General features: G+C 34.1%; 1 protein-coding gene across 3 annotated transcripts in view; it reads right to left on the bottom strand.

The window, feature by feature from the left end:
- LOC106462063 overlaps nt 1-19697 on the bottom strand; it is a 64552-nt gene that overhangs the window by 38983 nt on the left and 5872 nt on the right. For 2 of the 3 annotated variants that reach the window (XM_022389190.1, XM_022389191.1), the window contains exons 2-7: nt 16960-17025; nt 10717-10846; nt 5678-5783; nt 3176-3276; nt 1621-1768; nt 833-974 (exon numbers count right to left, since the gene is read on the bottom strand). In XM_022389190.1, the coding sequence (XP_022244898.1) occupies nt 833-974; nt 1621-1768; nt 3176-3276; nt 5678-5783; nt 10717-10846; nt 16960-16995 (663 nt within the window). In that variant the 5' untranslated portion in view covers nt 16996-17025. Of the gene's footprint in view, nt 1-832; nt 975-1620; nt 1769-3175; nt 3277-5677; nt 5784-10716; nt 10847-16959; nt 17026-19697 lie in introns of those variants that run through there. The other variant, XM_022389192.1, reaches the window with a different exon arrangement.

Consider the following 19697-nt stretch of genomic DNA (forward strand, 5'->3'; position numbering starts at 1 on the left):
GTCCTTGCCACCACAACGACCACATGTCACAGAACCACGACAAGATGTCTGAGTGACCAAACCGCTGACACTGAAAACATTGGAGAGGGTTTGGAATATAGGGCCGTACCTTACAGTTCAAATAACCTGCCATAATGTTAAATCAGCAATTGTTATGGTGTGAATGCTTTTTTCAAGCTGGAGAAGCATGATTGTAATTACTTTACTTTACATTAGATATTATTATTATTAACCCTAATGGCAAGTAAATTAATTTAAATGAACTATAACATGCTTTGCTAGCTTGAAAAACACATTCACATCATAACAATATATGTTACTGTCTGGGAAGGACATTGCTTAATACAATGTGTTTTAAGGATGTATAAGAATGTTGGCAGCAGTTGTTCATATGATACCTAGAGCTTATGGACCCACTTATGTTGTAATATGAGAATGAACAGTTGAATAAATAATAGCAAATTAATGTCCCAGGTAAGTAAACAGTAAATTGACTCAGTCAATAATATGTTTAGTATTACTCCATAATCTCTATCTTGAGTGAATTTCCTGTTATCCAGTTGAACACACTACAGTTAATTCAGTTTCATCTAGACAACACCATATCTTTACTATGCACTATTGATTATAAGAAGTTGTTTGTAACCTGAATTACTGTTGATTTGATATTTATTGTGTCTTTGAATTTTAAAGAAACTTTAAAAAAACTGTGAAATTGTGATTATTTGTATTATTTAAAAATATACTGAAGTTTTTTTTATTTAGATTCAAGCTATAAATGAGCTATGATTCTAAAACTTGAAACATATAGTTAACAGAAATAAATTCTTACTCCTTTTTTAGATTCAAGAAAAGAAAAAAGATTTTCCTTAGGTAGATCAACCATCTTCAAATCTAACTTTCCAGTAATCAGTTCAAGTCTTGGTTTTGGTTCATCCTGGTCCATTCCAGCAAGACATTTTTCTAGTTCCTTTCTATAAATCCAGCAACATACAAGGGTCACTAGTGAACTGTTGAACGAAACTTGTGATATAACTTAATTAGCTGCTGCTGTATAGTGTAGATTTATTAAAGTAATTTGGATTTATCACATTTATGAACCACTGTCAGCAAGAATATTCTTCATATTGGCATAAACTATGCATGTCTTACTTAAAAACAGGTAGTTTTAAACTCCAACTTATTTTCCTTTAGATATATTTGTCAAATTCCAAATACACATGAATTTTTTCACTGCTAAACAGAGAATGCTTAAATCAATATAATATATTTATCCAAAATTATATCACAGACATCATTAGAAAGCTTATGTACATTAATTTAAAATTCCAACTAATTATCTTAATTTCTTGATATGTAAAGTTTTGAGTAAACCTTCATCAAGGTATAAGAAACAATGCTGAAGTCATAACCAGTAAATACAATTTTAGGAAACAATACATAAAAAATTTAAGGCTTAGTTTTGTTTTTAAATTACATCGTGAAGTGCACTGGTTATAAATGTACACCACAGAGCACACATCATTTTAATAGACTTACACAACCTACTTTATTATGTAACAGATATTTGCATATAATTGGGAAATAAGGTGACTTAATCAGAAACATATTGTAACTCACAGGACTAACAGATGATCAGGCTTCAAATCACATTCAAATGGGTCATTCACTGCTAAAGGTTTCATTTTCTCCAATAAAAATGTTAGAGAAGGACCACTGGGTAAACCTTCAGTTACATCTAGTGGCTCATCCAAACAGCATGGGTGGTCTAAATATACAAATTAATAAAACTATATTACTTACACACAGATAAGAAATACTATGGATTTATACATTTTCTTAATATTCATCACACCAACAATCACATATGCAACACAAGTATGAATCATATGATTTGGTGAGATATAACATCAAAAAGTAATTAAATTATATAACTATAAAACACTGAATTCAAACGTTTAAATAAAATTTAAGTATTTATATGTTCCTCATGCATGAGATAATTAATTTCCAAGTTAAATCAAAGCTTTTAAAAAACATTTTTTCTTAACATGTATGATTAAAGTGTTTACAAATGTCAACTTGTTAACTGTAAAATCAGTCAAATATTAGGAAGTGTGTAAGAGACTTGAAAGCTAAATTTTTCATAAAACTTGTTCCACTGTAAAACCTTTTGTATTCCTGAAACATAAGGATCCTGAACTTCATTATCAAAAAACGTTTATCACAACATATTTTTTTATTTAATAAAAGGCCACCTTAGAAATAAAACTTTTGATTTAACCATAAATTGTTTTGATCAACTGTCTATAAATACCTCCATTACCAACAACAACAAAAGAAAAGCTAGTTAGGTAAAATTATGTGCTTTTAAATAGGAATTTGGGTATAATTTCATGTTCTTCAGAATTAAAAAATAATAATAAGCAACTAATTTCAGTTCTATGCTTTCTGAGAATAAGTTATGGTTAACACAGCTGATGTTAACTTATTAACAAAGCATTTTGATTTTCAGTGTTGTAACCCAAACGTTTATTTCAGCACAAAGCTGCAGAATAGGCTATCTGCACTCTGTACATCATGAGAAACTGAACCCTGGATTTTAACATTGTAAGTCCATACACATACAGCTGGCCCACAGGGGATGTGAATCCAAAGTTTATAAATTATATATGTTATATATGTTGTTTTTTCTGGTAAGTTAGAAAAGTTATGTATATGTATATGTTTGTAAGTTTGTGTGTAAGTGAATGAAAACTAAAACCAAACCATTAAGCGAGTCTCATTTCACCTAATTTATATTCCCTGCAGATTAAATTTTTATAATCTGTTGGAAATAAAAAGATTAATAAAAATCTTTAACGTACTTACCAACTACTGATTTTAAGGAATGGGTTGTTTTAAATCTAACGTTGCTTTATTAATAAGATAAGACTGTAACAATGCCAAGTTTTATATAAAAGCTAGCACTGCATTACCTTCACTGTATAAATTTACTTAATTTACAATAAATATTTATGAACATCAAGCAACAAAAATTATAAATTCTTCAGCAAACATGCAAATAATCAAACTATTATTAAGTTTCTTTAAAAAAAGAGTAATTTATCTGCCATCCTAACTTTGGTAAAAAGTTAATAAAAATGTAAAAGTATAAAATAGGAAAATTTATTACCAAGATGAAGGTTTTCCCTATAATGGTTCAAGGTGATAGGAACGAATGACTGTTTTTCTTCATGTTGTTTGTTAGGTGATGAATGTTGAGATATACCTACTCTGTGTGCAATGTAAAATAATGACTTTATCATAATATAGTGTAAACATATTATATTGTTCTTAATTAACATGCAAGTTAAAACTGTGAAAGTTCAGTTTGATCACTATCATCAATGTTTAACTTATGCAATGTTTTGAATATCAAACAAAAATAAAATGTTTGTCAACATAAGCTATTGAAAAATACAGTTTATATATCTGAACTTTTTATCCTTACATCAATGAACTTATTAGTCAGCAAAGCCTACCTAAACATATTTTATTGATTTATACTTATATAAAATATGATACCACAAAATTCATTTCATACTAATTAGATGAGGGCAGTGACATACATTAGTCTTTACACATAGATATATATATATATATACTTACTTTCAGGGTTAAAGCATTATGCACTAGTTTTTATTATAAATAAACCTTGTAAAAGTGAAGTGATTTGTTTGTTTGATTGTAGTTAAGCACAAAGCTACACAATGGGCTATCTGTGTTCTGACAACCACGGGTATTGAAACCCGGTTTCTAGCATTGTAAGTCCTCAGATATACCGCTGTGCCACTGGGAGCAAAGCTAAGTGAACATGGTTAAGAATTTTTTAATGCTGGGAAAGCTATCACACAAACACACACAAAAAAAATAATTCCATAAATATATAACTAAAATACATCTACATTTTAATCTACAAAACTATAAACAAGTTAGTTTTATTAAAGCTGTACACTATATTTGAAATGATAAAAACAAAGTAAGCTTATTTTCACTAAATCACTGAATATGATAAAATCAAATGTAATAAATTGAATAGGAAATTTTAAAAGCAAGTTCCACTAAAATTTTCTGATTCCAAAGTGAATTCATTTTTCTCAATATTTTAATCTGTGATACATGTTCATGTATGACATAAATGGGCCATATTGTAACCAAAATCAGACATGACATGAATCACTCAGTTAAAATTCCTCAATCTATACAGGTTTTCTGCTTCATTAAATGTTTGTTACATCTTTCTGGGTGAGAAGTGATGTGGTGATATATTAGCAATACATCTTTTTTTGAATAAACAAAAAACAAGTGATAAAATTATCACTTGACAAGAAGCGTGTCTTTGATCTTTAGAGCTTTAAAAGGCTGATCATTGTTGACTGATATAAAAAACTAAAAATCTTTCTATAGATTATGTAGTAAATTAATGGAATTTATAGTTTAAATGAGAGAAACATAGACCAAAGTACTGACCAATATGTTTATCAGTCATGACAGAAGAAAGACTCAACAAAATTTCAGTCACATAAAAAAAACATTATTCAAAAATATTTTAGTTAGCAATGAGAATTTCATTTAGGATTTTACAAGACAATTCATTATTCTTATTTGATGAACAACTTACAAAACTGATAAAGTTTTATAGTTACAGCATCATTATTGTAAAATAATATATTAATCACCAAGCGCAAAAGGTTGAGCACGTTATATTATGAAGAACCTGGAGTCTCACTACATCATTACAGTCCATGTTCATGTCTGATCATGCTCTATCTGAAAACCAAGTATCTTGACAAAAGTCCTGCAAAGCTTACCCCTCCACTCTGCATAAATTTCCCAGCACCTATTTAAATGACTCAGTCACAGAGATATCCCTAAGATCTGCATCTGGTAAATTGACGTATATGTTTTCATATCGAATAACACGAATACCTGTTTTATCCTCTAGCTGACTGAGGTATGCCACAGTTGAACTGATATATCAAGGAAGCAGCTTGTGTCATTTTTCCATTTGAAGATTCTACTCAATTAAGTTATTTACTGTTTGCCTGGATCATGTGGATGGCTTTTACTACAGTTTTTGTATTCATAAATTTGTACCTGTTATAAGATGTTGTGCTTCACTTATTACATCTGAGTTATGACTTGTGGCAATTCTCTTTCTAGATGGTCCTGGTTCCCCAAGTTGATCCATATTCCTACGTTTTCTTTGTTTTTCATGTAGAAAATTATAAATTCCTGATGTGAACACACATATATATATATATATATATATATATGATCTGAGGGTATGAATATCTTATGTTTTATACTTCTATTATGTAACCTCCCCAAATGCATACTACCTACAAAATATCAAGTAATGTCAAAATTTAGTTCTGACACATGCCATTTCACTGCAATTATATATGAGTTCTGGTTGTTCCGTGACTTTCTGATAAGTATAATTAAATCTATATTAATATCAGTTACTCAACTTTCTTTATATCACACATCCATGCCTTAGTGTTCATTAAAACATAACTTTCACATGAAAATAATGCTCTAATGATCATACAGTATCTATATCTTGTCATTAATTGTTGAAACTAGATTTCTTTGTACTTTTAAAACACAGTAAATTAAAATGTTTACATACTTTATATAAACTGATGATATTGGCATTGGCAGATTCTCACATAAAGTTTCCAAAGCAGCATCACTTCTTTTAGCTTCCTCAAGTAGAAAATCATTGTCTGCTTTTACTAGAAATAGACATAGATTTTTTATATTATATTATTAATTACATAGTCGATCTATAAAAGTATACACTAACATACCACATAATCATTCTCAAAAATATTGGAATTCTAACACAAAATAATAATTGTTTCAGTTCTGATCTAAAAAAAACATTAAAGTTATAATTTTCCTACATGAAAATGTATTTTCAACAGGAATTCACTTCTGCTTACATACATAGCTATTCTTGTTCAGTGCTGCCCCTCTATTTATGAAAATTTTTTCTCATGCCACAAGCCTTTCACTCCCACACACCCCTCGATTCACATGGTTTAACTGATTCTTGCCTGCAAATTTCCATGCAACAAACCTCCACCAATAGTAGTGCCACACACCCACATGACTCATGTTACTCCCTCTATGCTATTCTACATACTTTATCACTTCAAGTTTAGACAGAAACTTAAGCACTGGTTGACAGTGGGGAGAAAGGGTGGGAAGGGTGAGCAGAAGTAAATACCTGTCGGAAATAAATTTTCAGTGTAGGAAAATTATAACTTTCAATAAGTTATTTTACTTCTGCTAACATACATAGCTAGAATCCGAAACTGAATAGGTGGGGAGACCAGTGTGAGGGAGAAAATAGAAGCATCCTTCAAAAGCATTGGAAGGACACCCTAATGAGGGAACCCTCTAATGAGAGGTTTATACATGGGAGGCCACATCACTGCTGTACCAGGTATACTCTTTGCCCAGATGTGGAAAAGGTGTGATAGATCTTGTCCGAAAATAGTGAAGAGCACATCCCAATGAGAGAGAAAGTGTTTGGACAGTGGTCCTACCCACAATATATTATAATTTCAATCACTCTGATAAACAGAATGTGGGTAAAATAAGGGATGTACTCCAAGGTGTAGAGTGACTAGATTGTGATGGTCCATACACAGAAAGACAACTGCACCCAAAACTCGACTGCCAGGAACTGACATCCATGCAGAGGTAGGACAAGGAACATACTGTCAGTAAGTCAACTACAATCCAAAACTCAACATCAGGAACCAACATCCATGAGAGGGTAGGAAAGAGAATCATACCATCCCTATCTCACATTCAGCCGACTGGAGGGGAAAAAAACCAACCACCGACCTGCGAACAGGGCACATGTAAGCAGAGTGAAATAACATACATATATTTCCCGCTCAAATCAAACAGACCAGAACCACCTCAAATGCAGTAACATGCTGGGCATAAAGACATCAAAGGGTAGCACAAGAGGAAAAAGAGGAGCAACCAAAAAGTGAATCCACCATAACCCACAACACTGGGGTAGTGCAATTGAGGTGAATTGAGTGAGAGACCAGGGACACCCTGAACACATGTGTGAGGACTTACATTGATTGGTTCAGCTCTAAATCCAAACCTCAACCACTGGGAACAAACATCCATATGGGGATAGGATGAGGGAACCCAATTGAAGGGCCAAACTGCATTTATAATGGCACACTACATGTGTGAGAACATTATGTCGATTGGTTTAGCCCTAAATCCAAAAAATTGCCAGGAACCAACTTTCATGCAGGAATCCCAATAATTATGACAGCACACTCCAAAGCTACAACAAACCCATACAGAGATGGAGTGTCCATTTGGAGGATATCTCATCATCTATACCAGCAGAACACCACCGCTCTATGCTCAACTGAATGGAGCCATTATTGTTTATAGTGTATATGTCTCATTCAGGAGGATACTTCCTTGGTCCACCACCACAGCGGCTTGGAACTGAAAAGTGGTAAGGACTTTCTTACACCATTGGAACCAATGAGGGGAGGGGATGCTGTGGAGAGTCTGGAGGAACGTTCACACCAGAGACAGTGAAATAGGTGACCATGAAACCCTCTTGTGAAAAGTGGAACAAACCCAATTTATTCAATCTAAGAAATGGCAGGGATGGGCAGCAATCCCTTTCTGCTTTATCCATGAAGTCCATTGGTTAGTACAGTCTGCAACAAGCATATTTATGAAGCAAATATATCACGAGGAATAACCTACGAGCAATCTCGTGGAACACCCCATCTCTAGTTCATGTAAGTTATAAAAGTGAAGACAACATGGCCTTACAGTGTGGGTTTTAGTATAATTCTAAGTGATTGAAGGCATCACTCACTACAGAGTGGGATCCTGGTCTAAACATGGAACAGGCCCCTGAAAAATAATATATATAACAAAAGAAAGAAACTTATCCAGTCATAATCTCACTGATGAGCAAAGGATGGTGACAGGTGGAAGACGGTACCCCAACAAGAAAGAAACAGCTACCCAAAGCAGATAATGGGAGTTGAATATATGAGGTGTAGTCCCAGTGCTCGACAGACAGACCTCCAACAGACAATGGGGTTGAGATGCAGGTAAAAGGTAAGGTGCCTGGTTGGAGTGAAGACACCAGGAAGTGATTACAGGAGATGTATGTCAAGTGTGTGGATTCAAAAAGGGATATCCACTATCTACCACAAAGGGAACAAGAACGAGTGCCCCATTGGCGAGTGATATAAGCCACTACCGTCGAATAGTCGGAGTAAAACATGATTAACAGACACAAGGAAGAAAGTGAATCAAAGCATGTTGGACTGCTGGAGGTGCCGAGGTGTTAACATGGTAAAACATTCTGCCCATAGACCATTGATCTGAAGCCTCTGGCTGATCGACCCACATCCCACAACTTTGGAGATGAGCATCAGGGAAGAGAAACAAATCCAAATGAGGGGAAGGAAGTGGTAAACCCAACAACATGTGGGATATATTCAACCACCAATTCATATAGTAGAAGAGGGAAGGAGGAAAGTTGTGGAGATTACAAAGGAATCCTAGTAAGAGACCATGGGTCGTGCAGCATCTCCTGAAGAGATCACAAATGTACCAGACCCAAAAGAAGAAGTGTTTTCACAGAAGCCACATCCCCAATGCATTAGAGCCTTGCTAGAAGTAAGACAGTTAACCATATGGTTAAGATCATGGATAACAGAAAGCTCCATTGAATGCATTCGAGGAGCAGAATGAATGGTCCCATTGGAGGTGGATGTTTAAAAAGACACTACCTAAATAGATGAGGTTGTTAGATAGCTAACAGGAAAGACTTATCCAACTGAAAAATCCAACCACCCAAGCTGCTTGTGTAAGAAGCAGATAAGTATGTTATGACCACCCCAATCGGAAGGAACTAACTGAAGCCAGACGTCCAAGTAGTGCTGTAAGTAAAATCCCCCAAAATGCAGAAGTCGGGTAAAATGCAGAACACCTGACAAAGGCCATACAAAACCAAAACAAATCCAAAAACAAGGCACAAAACTGGTAGTGAATCACGTGGTAAAAAACTTCAGATAGCATCCCAAGAAATGAAAAATAAGAATATGTGCCATGGGCATTTTCAGTCCTGCATAAATTGCCCACCAGAGTGTAATCAAAGACAACATATTAAAGCAGGGATGAATCAAGAAGTGATTGAGGTGGGACTGATCAATCCAGAATACCAATCAGCATCGAGCATACACAATGAATGGAAAAACCCATAGGTCGGTAAAGTAAAGGACAGGAAGGTGCTGGACATGAAACATGAATAAAGATGGCAATGGCTCAGAATAAAAAAAGAAACAATGACCAAAAAATATAGAATATAGCATCGCAGGTATCCCTTGTGATGCTAAATGCACAGGAGTAGCCTGAACAATGGACTGGTGGAGAACAAGAGCCAACCATAAATCTCTATCAGAAAGTGGATGGTAAACAAATGGTACAAGGCAGTGTTCCACCCCAAAAGATCCCAAGAGCAAAGAAGCCGTGTATAGAGGAAAAGAACTGAAGATGGCAAATGCTACAACATGGAGGAAAGGAGGAGGAGGTATCCTATGAAAATCCCCTAGGTATAGGGAAAATGCCTAGGAAAGGAGGTGTATGATAGACATTTCCTGTAGGAGAGTCAATAGGGTAAGACGAAGCTGGAAAACTAGGTGGAGGATAAAACTAAGATATAACCTCTGAAGTGGTAACTTAGAATACAGAATTCAAAATTGAAAATGAATAACCCAACAAAACCGTGTTGGTGGAAAGAAACAGAAATTTGAAAAATATTTGGAATGAAGTATTAAGTTTCATAACAGGTTGGAAATATTAAATAATTTCACTTCAGAATAAGTCACAAATATCACTATTGTATAATAAATAGTAAACTTGTTAAAAGAAATTGATACAAAGATATGAAAAAAACACTTGAAGAGAGCACAGAATAAACGTCTGAACATGAAACTGCCAAACAAGAAGTGACAGGTAAAATAGCATAGATAGAATCACAAGAGTAATGTGAGTGAGTGGTACTATTATTGGTGGAAGTTTGTCACATAAATTACATACAAGAATCAATTAAACCATGTAAATCATGGTGTGCATGGTAGTGAAAGGATTGTAGAATGCAAAAATTATTTTGCAAATAGAGGGCAGCACTGAACAAGAATAGCTAGGTATGCGAGTGGAACTAAGTATCTTGTCAGAATAACTTTGTTAGTACACATTTCACATTCTAGTGATACACTCATATAAGTTAAATATGTAGATTTATAAACACTTTCTCCACTCATCAAGCAACCCCCAAGTACCTTGATTTAACAAAGTTTTCTTCATTTTTATAGCCTATTGTTTTAGAGTATACAAAATAAAAGACAAAAGTAGAACTACAACAAAGTTCCCTTTGTAGTTATCTAGAAACTAATCTCCACATGTATCTTCACTGAGCCAGTCAAACACATACTTGTGATACGAATACTGCCATATTTGTCAACTGAAATCTTCACTACTAAATAAAGATAGAAATATCCAGTGGTTAGATATATTATTAAGTTGATATTAATGCTTACATTAGAATTATAGCTTTTACTTGATATTTTATGAATGAGAGCCAAAACTCACTTCTTGTCCATGGATACTTGTATTTAAAACTTTCAAGATGTCCTTTGCCTGGATCATCATCTAGCTTTTCAATATGAAAAATTCTGGGAAGGCAAAGTTCAGTTAGAAGTGACTGATATAGTTTAGATGCCTGCAAAAAAGAACAAAGGAACACTTAGTGATACTGATATTTTTGCTATCAAAATGTATAAAACAAAGACTAGAATATAAGTGTTCAAAAGTATAAGAATCTTATTTTTTATCTTTTTAAATGCCTAATGAAGTTTTGCATGAAAATGTATTTTTTAATGAATAAAATTTTGGGACATTATATAACATGTTTACAGTTCAATTGCTTTTTGTAGTGCATGTAGTAAGTAGCAAATTGTAAATCAGAAGAGCTGCTTCATAAGTATAGATGACTCCTTCAAAGGTTTGGGGATAGAAACAGATGTTTGGTCCTTTTGTGAGTAGTCCCTACGGCTAGTTGTGGATTGGATTACTGAACATGATCCAAGGCTTTAACGAAAGAATATCAAGGGTAGACATACAGCAACAGGTGGGCTCACTGGACTTGTGGGAATTTTCAGGGTAGGGTTGAATTATATGATGGAGCTGGGTTCCATTGAAGAAGCAACTGTAGGACATTCCACACACTCTGTTTCTGTTTCACATTTAGTATAAATTAATAATTTAATTTTACACTTGTGCACAGTCTCTTTATTCTATTTAACATCAACACAGTTAAGTATGAGTTCTAGAATTACTCCATAATAGATACTTTTATTGAATCTACAGTTATCAAGTAGACCTATGTGGTGTGCACTACAGTTAATTCAACTCACCTGCATATACCACAGAATGGATAGAAACAGATAATTTTGGTACTGTGACCAGGATAGCATTAATGCAGAGCTTGTTACATCTGCTGAATGGTTTAGAGCTTTTTACTTGAACTCTTGTGTTATAAAATTTAAAATTTAAAAAAGGCTTTGTGTTTTAGAAAATAGAATTTTTCACAAATGAAGGACTTATGAACAATAGGGAAAGTCAGTTGACATGAGGAGATTGTTCTCTAAGAGAGTTGTTGGGTCTAGAAGTCCTCCACTGGAGCAAAGCTCCCTGAATTTTATTGTTGCTACCACAGACTCAGAAAGGATAACTGCCATAATCTGGTACACCCAGAATGGCTGATCGAGTTTTCAGTGAATAAATTGAGAATCATTGTAGTGATTTGAAATCTGGGTGGAGTGGTTTATACAGGACTCCTAGACTTATGCTAGCCAGGGTTTTCAACCCTATCTCTGGTTGAAACCATGAACAGATGAAGTGAGACTGGAAGTGATGATGGTGAATGCTGTCTGCCAACTGGAGCCATCTCAACAGCAGGTAACATGGCAGGTGCTGAATAAGAAAGTGAGTGGGTCATGGGGCAGTGGTGAATTTCCCTAAACCAAAAGGCATTCTTCAAATATGTACAGGACCCACAAGAGAGCTTGGAGTCGAGCAGAACCGATAAATATGCTGCCTAGAGCATCTCATCATTCTGTTACTATAGGTAAAGAGCCTACCTCTTGTCAGAGTGTTGGAGTCCATGAGAGCCTATATCACACTGTACTCCCAACATTTAGGATGTCTTTGCCTGGTGTTCACTGATAGTCTGAGGGAGAAAGACATACAATACCCTCACAGATGCCTATGTGTAAGGCTAACCCACACCATTTAAGGGCACGGCTACAACCAAAGGTCTGGACCACTTCCTTAATCATTTCAGACATGTCACTGTTTGGAATGAAGAAATTCAGGGACAAGCAGTGAAATACTGATGCTGAACCTATTTGATTCAGTGCTTGACTCAATCAAGAATTTCGATAAGGAGGAAAGAGCTGAAAAGTCTGCCTTGCTGTTCATGGCAAGCCAGATGAAGAAATGCTCAATTTTGAAGTTAAATTCAGTTCTGATTGTCAACAGAATCACTGATAATGATCTTCTAATCAATATGGCTAGGATTGAACACAGATCATACACTATAATGATCATTAGGTTGAGCATCTGACAATTTAAATACAGTGGTGATCCTTGCTTTACCAGCAATCAAGTCATGTAATCTTACAGAACATCATTACACCGTGTGGTTTTCACTTGATTACCATAAAACTAGGATGACCAGTCCTAGTGGATATAATACCTAGTGCATAACCAGCTTACACAAATGGGGATGATAACTTAAAGTTCAAAAACTGAGTTAAAAGAGTGTTGCAACACTTGATTTCTGAGGTATTTAGTGGTATCTTAAGGTATTGTACTGTTACCACACAATCATTTGAAAGGAGGATGTTTTGTTAATTGCAAGATTAATGAGGCCAAAAGGCCTTTGCAACTCTTACTTTCTGGGCTATTAAGCAGAATGTCACTATAAAAGGTATCTATAGAATACTGATTAATAACTGCTTGATAATTACAGGTTAGGACTGTCAGTACCAGAATATATAATGTAGAATGCATCATAAATTTGCACAACCGAGTTAGAAGTTGGAAAACACAGTTGACAGGGCTTTGCAACCCTTACTTTCAGAGCTTCAGTGATTTCACAAGAACCACTCACCTGACATAGCAGAGTAGTGAAGCTCACAGAGAAGACCACATAATCTTTGCTAAATATTTGCTGCTGGTACACCTTAAATGCAGATCATTTCTCCAGATGCAGTGAGAAACTTGTTTTGCTTGAGTGTTTATTGATATATATTATAGTAACAGCATGAATAATTAATCCTGACTTATGAGAATATTTTTGTAATAGTTGAAAAGTTCTTGTTCAGCTCAGCTCACTCTATAATTATTTTACGAAGCCTAAAAAGAGAAATGGTCAGGTTTAAAAGCTTGCAGATGGAAGTACCTTACATAGATAAAGCAAAAAGCTCTGAAAAGTAACCTGAGATGGTTATGAAGAGGAGTTGGAGGCAGTCTGTTGGAAAACTTTTAGCATACATGATACATGTAATGGAGATAAATGTATATAGCAATATTCATGTCTATAATACCACACATATGTAAGAATGTGAAGCAAAGTTATTCATGAGTGTTGTACAACATAACAAACACAAATATTAAGCCACATGTGAATGGAAACTAACAATTTGGTTCAATTGTTAAGACTTTGTGATATGGAGTTAACTGTGATTACTGACTTGTAAGAAGTTTTTCATTAATACTGGAGAGAGAATGTTTCAATTTTGGTATTGAAATGTTTGTCAGGTAAAGAATTTTCATGGAAAAATAAGGGTTATAGAAAAATTAACACTATGTCTGTGATTACCTCAATCAAACTTTGAATAGGTGAAATTATCAGTTGTATGTGAAATATACAGACAAAAGCTTCAATGTGATAAGTATACAATTGGTGCATCCAATGATTTATATCATTGTGATATAATATTTTCAGCCATGACATTGAAATATTTAGACAAATATGCAGTTCTAAAAATAAAATCACACATGGGAAAAAACCTTCGAAAATGCTTATGATGGGCTAAGGAAAGTTCTAGATCAGCAGGCAAAAGAGAACCATGAGATGAATCCCAAGAGGTGTTTCCTGGGACATTGTTTTAGCACAAAAAGTAGCTTAAGACACACGAAAATGCAAGAAGTAAACATACTACAGGGAGGTAGCAAGTTGTACACAAGTGGTGAAACTTTGTAAATCATCACACTGTTATTATTAAACCTGCAACTGAAAGAAGGTCCCTAAGTCTAGATAATGAAAGCATCGGTGGATATTAATGGTCAAAAGTGAAAGTTACTTTATTCCATTTAACCTGAACCAGTATATCTGTATTGGATCTGATCTTACAGTGAGCATACTGTTCACTTTCACAGGAGTGACAACAGAGGGTAACACAGCTAAAAGAGTATTGGTTAAGCAAAGACCCAATAAGGCCTTTGGACCAAGCATAGAATGAAAAGTTCTCTCAAAGCTGTTGGAAGAGGAATTTGACACCGTTGAAAATCAAGGAGACAATACTCTCCAACAATGTCAAATTAGCATCAAAAGCTAACCAGACATCAGAAAAATAAGAATTATTTGGACTTAAGAAGCAAAATTGATCTAAGAATACTTCATCTGCCCTAAATGAGATAATAAGTACATTATTTAAAAAATCCAGTCCATGAATCAATAAGTTTATTGATAGGAAGTTTTGCAGTATATTGATCAACATTGGAACAGCTACAATAGCCGACCCCATTTGGTAACAAAAATAAGAAAATTGCCCCAGCATTGAAAAACCAAGATGGATTGATACAAAGAGCAAGAGAACATAAAGGAACATGGAGTAATAGGACAAGATTCTAGTCCATGAGCATCACCTAGTTGTGCTATATCTGGATTAAAATGCTCTTCAATATTAGATCTTAAGAGTGGATATTGGAAAGTGCAGGTCAAAGAAGAAAGTAGAAAGAATATAGCATTTACTGCAGAAACCTTCGATAATGCTTATGATGGGCTAAGGAAAGTTCTAGATCAGCAGGCAAAAGAGAACCATGAGCTGAATCCCAAGAGGTGTTTCCTGGGACACATTGTTAGCAGAAAGGCAATGTTTACAGACTCATCTAAGTTTCAAAGCAAAGATGATGCTATTTCGTTTACATTACATTCAACTCAGGAGTGCTCCTTGTGTATCCACAAGCTTTCTTATCCATTGGCTGCACTTCTCAAGATGTTGAAATCATTGAGTGAAATTCCAATGTCACAGTCTTGCAAACAGTAAAGAAGAATGGCCAACTGATTATATACTGTACTTTCCACATGCTCTTTCACTCTTGAGCTGAAACAACAAACTGTAAAGCCCACATAGCTATGGCTACATCTTGGACATGTAAATTTGTAGATGACATATGAGCGATGCATTTTATGGATCCTGTCTTTAGATTTAAAATAATCACAAAAATACACTTTATAATCAGTCAGTCATTCTTCATCAATGTTTGCAAGACTGTGATATTAAATTAAACTCAATGATTTCAGCATCTTGGAAAGTGCAGCCAATGAAGAAATCCTCTGTACTAAAGAAAGCTTGTGGATACACAAGGTTTGTCTGACATAGCTCATCCTCTACACAAGTTACTTGAAAAACCAAACAAGTTTCATTGGATTGCTGTTTGTGAACAAACATTCAACAAAACTGACAACAGATCTGCTCACATTAGATATAGATACCAGTGATTTTGCAGTGAAAGTAAAACATGCAAGAGAACATATGAGTGCCTAATATAGCAAGTCAATGAATGCTGCAATTCAGTTCAAGAGTGAGGTTCAGTGTGGCTGTAATTTAAATTCTGCTAATAAGTTTATTTGTTATGAATATACTAGTTTTGGAAGTTCTGTTGAACATAATTTGAACATTTGTATGTAAAGTTAGACCAACAGACATAGCCTGTGGCAAATGTTATTGAAGAAATAAATTAACTAATCATTACCTGGACTGGACTTTCCATTGTTTTTATAAATAATCCAAAAGAACCTTCCCAATTACATAACAAGTTTCAACAATATGATTTAACAATATTGCTGAAGGAATATTTTCTTCAAAGACAAACCAGAATTTGAAGGCATTTCACAGAACCAATCATTATGGTTTACCATTCATATTGGATATATGATTGCACACCATGTGACCTAATTTGAAAACTATTCTGCCATTCAAAGGGAAGGAGTAGGTAATTATAGCATCAGTGAAGCTGTTTAGAAAGAACCATATTTTGTTGATTATGGCTTTATCACTTTATACTCAGAGTATACAGTTGTTGCGAGTTGTTTAAAATTTGATGCACATGAGAAAAGCTAGTGCAAGTATTATATATTAATTTCTGAAAACATTTATAACTTACTTTGAAATAATTAATTCAAAGATACAACAGCAGCAATTTTTACAGTAGTCAAGTTCTGATTTTAATTATTACAATGTTTTGATTCATATAACTATTATATAACTTATATAAGTCTTACCTAAAGATAACCCAATACTAGGGGTCAAAACATTATAATTAAATTATGATTTTTGTCTAATGTAAAAATTACTGTTGCTGTATATTTGAATTAATTCTTCAGTTCATTAGGATCTTCACTAAACGTTAATTTGAAATACTTTAGCTAAATAGCATTGTCTACCAAGTGACTTACTTAACAGATAACACCTATTAAATTTCCACTGCTAATCACGTAAAGAAATTTAATTTCTTGCATAAATGAAAAAAAGTTTTACTTGCCTCAAAGTAATGATCAATACCAATAAACTTTGGCATACTTTCACTGATATTTTTCCACAAGAATCACTGAAAAAGAAGGAAATTATGAAGTTTGAATAATCACAAGTTACTTTTTTATAGTTGTTCAATTATTCTGTGAGAAAAAAAACTCTTGCTAATATATTCAAGCTATCAGTACATTTCAAATTATAACTTTAAAAAATTATCTTTATTTAATCAAAGTGTGCTTTTCAAAACGGGTGGTGTGGTTGGTGTTTGGATGGATTGCTTTTAGATATGGTAGATGCAGCTAATTTAAGAGAGATTAAAGGAAGGCTTGTTAGATATTTGAATGATAAGGGCTGGTTTTGAGTATTTTACTTTTAAAGTTTAGTTTTGTGGATGGGATGACCTAAATGGACCAATAGGCCCAATGTTGTCCTTAACTTATATGTAAAATATATATAAGCAAGGTTAAACCTCACTGTTGAACTGAATTTCAGCATTCATTTACTTTCTATAATAGGCAGTCTCGTGTTCTTTTCCATTTTGTACTTGTGAATGTATTGCCCCCATTGCCAAATCACTGGAATCTGTATTAAATGTGAGTGGATTTTTATGAATTGGCTATGCTTGTACAGGAGTAATTGATAGTTCTTTCTTCAGTTTTGTCAAATGTTGTTAGAAAAATATAGCTCTCTTAGTTGAATATGACTCATACCCTGCTAAAATTTATACCTGTGTCCCCTTTTCTTAGCATTCTCACCATTACAAATGAAAAACGATGATGCATCAACATTATGAATTCCCTTTACAGTTTTAAACATCTCAATCAGGTCCCATATAATTCTTCTTTTTATCAGAGAAAACAATTTCAAAGCTCTTAACCTGTCCTTCATATAACATTCTTTCTATCCCAGGTATCCTGGTAGCCCTCCTTTTAACCCTATCTAACAATTCAATGTCCTTTCTAAGGTAAGGAGTCCAAGACTGAATAAAGTACTCCAAGTATTATCTAACCAATGACCTTACAATTACATCATAACTTCTTTAGACTCATATTCAATATTTTGCACATACAACCTAACGTCCTATTTGCCCTGCCACTAGCAACAGTACATTGCTTTGGATACTGACCAACCAGAACATCAAGAAAATTAATTTTCTTCCATAAAACTGTTAAGGTTATTCTCATCAAAATTATACTTACAATTTAACCTCTGATGTCCCAAATTCATTACCTTGGATTTACTATAATTAATAATCCAAATTCTTTTTAAAAGTAGAAGCATCATCATAACAGCCAGCAAAACTTAGAATTTTCTTAACATCGCCAAATGTAAATAACTTATTGACCATTCCTTCATTGATGTAAATTTAAAATAGCAAAGGTCCCAACATTGTGCCCCAAGGCACCTCACTTGTGACATGAAGCTAGTTTGACTGAACTCCATTTATAACAACCCTCTTTGTCCTTCCATCCAGACAACCTTCTATACACTTAACCAACTTATCCTCCATATCTACAGAAATATCTTTTTAACAAGCCTTTAAAATTTTTTCAGATGTTTTATAAAAACCAGATACACCAAATCCATACCTGTACCCCCCATCTACATAAGCAGAAGCCTCTTCAAAGAATGTCAAAATATTATTAAGGTAAGATTTTCCCTTAGTGAAACAATGTTGACTATCCAACAAATTTTTAAACTTTGTTAAATGAATTTGCAAGGCATCTTTTATCAGACTTTCAAGACATGTTCCCACCACTAATGTAAGACTAATAGACCTATAATTACTGGGACAATTTTTATCACCTTCCTTGAAAAAAAGAGTAACATCAGTCAACTTCCAATCTTCTGATACCTGCCCACTATTCAAGAACTTGGAAAAAACAATAGCAAGTTGATCATACCTTCAATCCTTATCTTCTGTTTAACCACTCGGGTAAATATTATCTGGCCCAGAAGCTTTATCTTTCTTTAAATTTCCCAATTTTTTCTTAACAAGCTCAGAATTAATATGATCATCTTATTCAATCTTGTTTCCATCTAGCAACTCTTCAGAATGAGGAATATTGCTTAAATCTTCATTAGTAAATGTTGGACAAAAGAAAGCAGAATTTAATAGCCCAGTCACTCATAGTGATGAGATATTAGCATTCCTGTGTCATTCTTCAAAGGTCCTACTCCCATCCTAACATTTTGCTTACCCTCTGTTACGCCTCCGTTCGTTAGTTAATTTTCCGTAAAAATTCTTTTTGAAGAAACTTTAGCGATACAAGTCCTTTCTTAAATAAAACTGGTTTATTCTTTCTCAATACAACTTTGCAATACACTTAATTTCCACAGTCGCGCTAAAACAAATGCTATAATTCACAACGAACGTCTCACGTGCTTGACTCAACTGTCCGTATCTATCTCTGTCTGCAGTTCAATTACACATTACATTACATTGTTGGCATCACTTCTTACCGGTCTTATATATACAAGAATACCGCATATCTAGTAACCTCTCGAGACTTCAGTAAGGTACGTGAACGTTCAAGAATTTGACATGTTACTAGCGTCACGTGACCCCCACTGTCGTAACACCTCAGTATATTTGAAGAAATCCTTACTATTAATTTTTACCTTTTCAGCCAACATTTTTTTCTTATGGAATTTTTTATTTCCTAGTTTCTCATTTGGCCAACTCTCTTGATATTCTGTAATCCTTCAAATCTCCCATCATTTCTGCCAATTCTAACTTTTTTTTAG

The sequence above is a fragment of the Limulus polyphemus genome, unplaced genomic scaffold (genome assembly GCF_000517525.1).
Source record: "Limulus polyphemus unplaced genomic scaffold, Limulus_polyphemus-2.1.2 Scaffold1086, whole genome shotgun sequence".
NCBI lineage: Eukaryota > Metazoa > Arthropoda > Merostomata > Xiphosura > Limulidae > Limulus > Limulus polyphemus.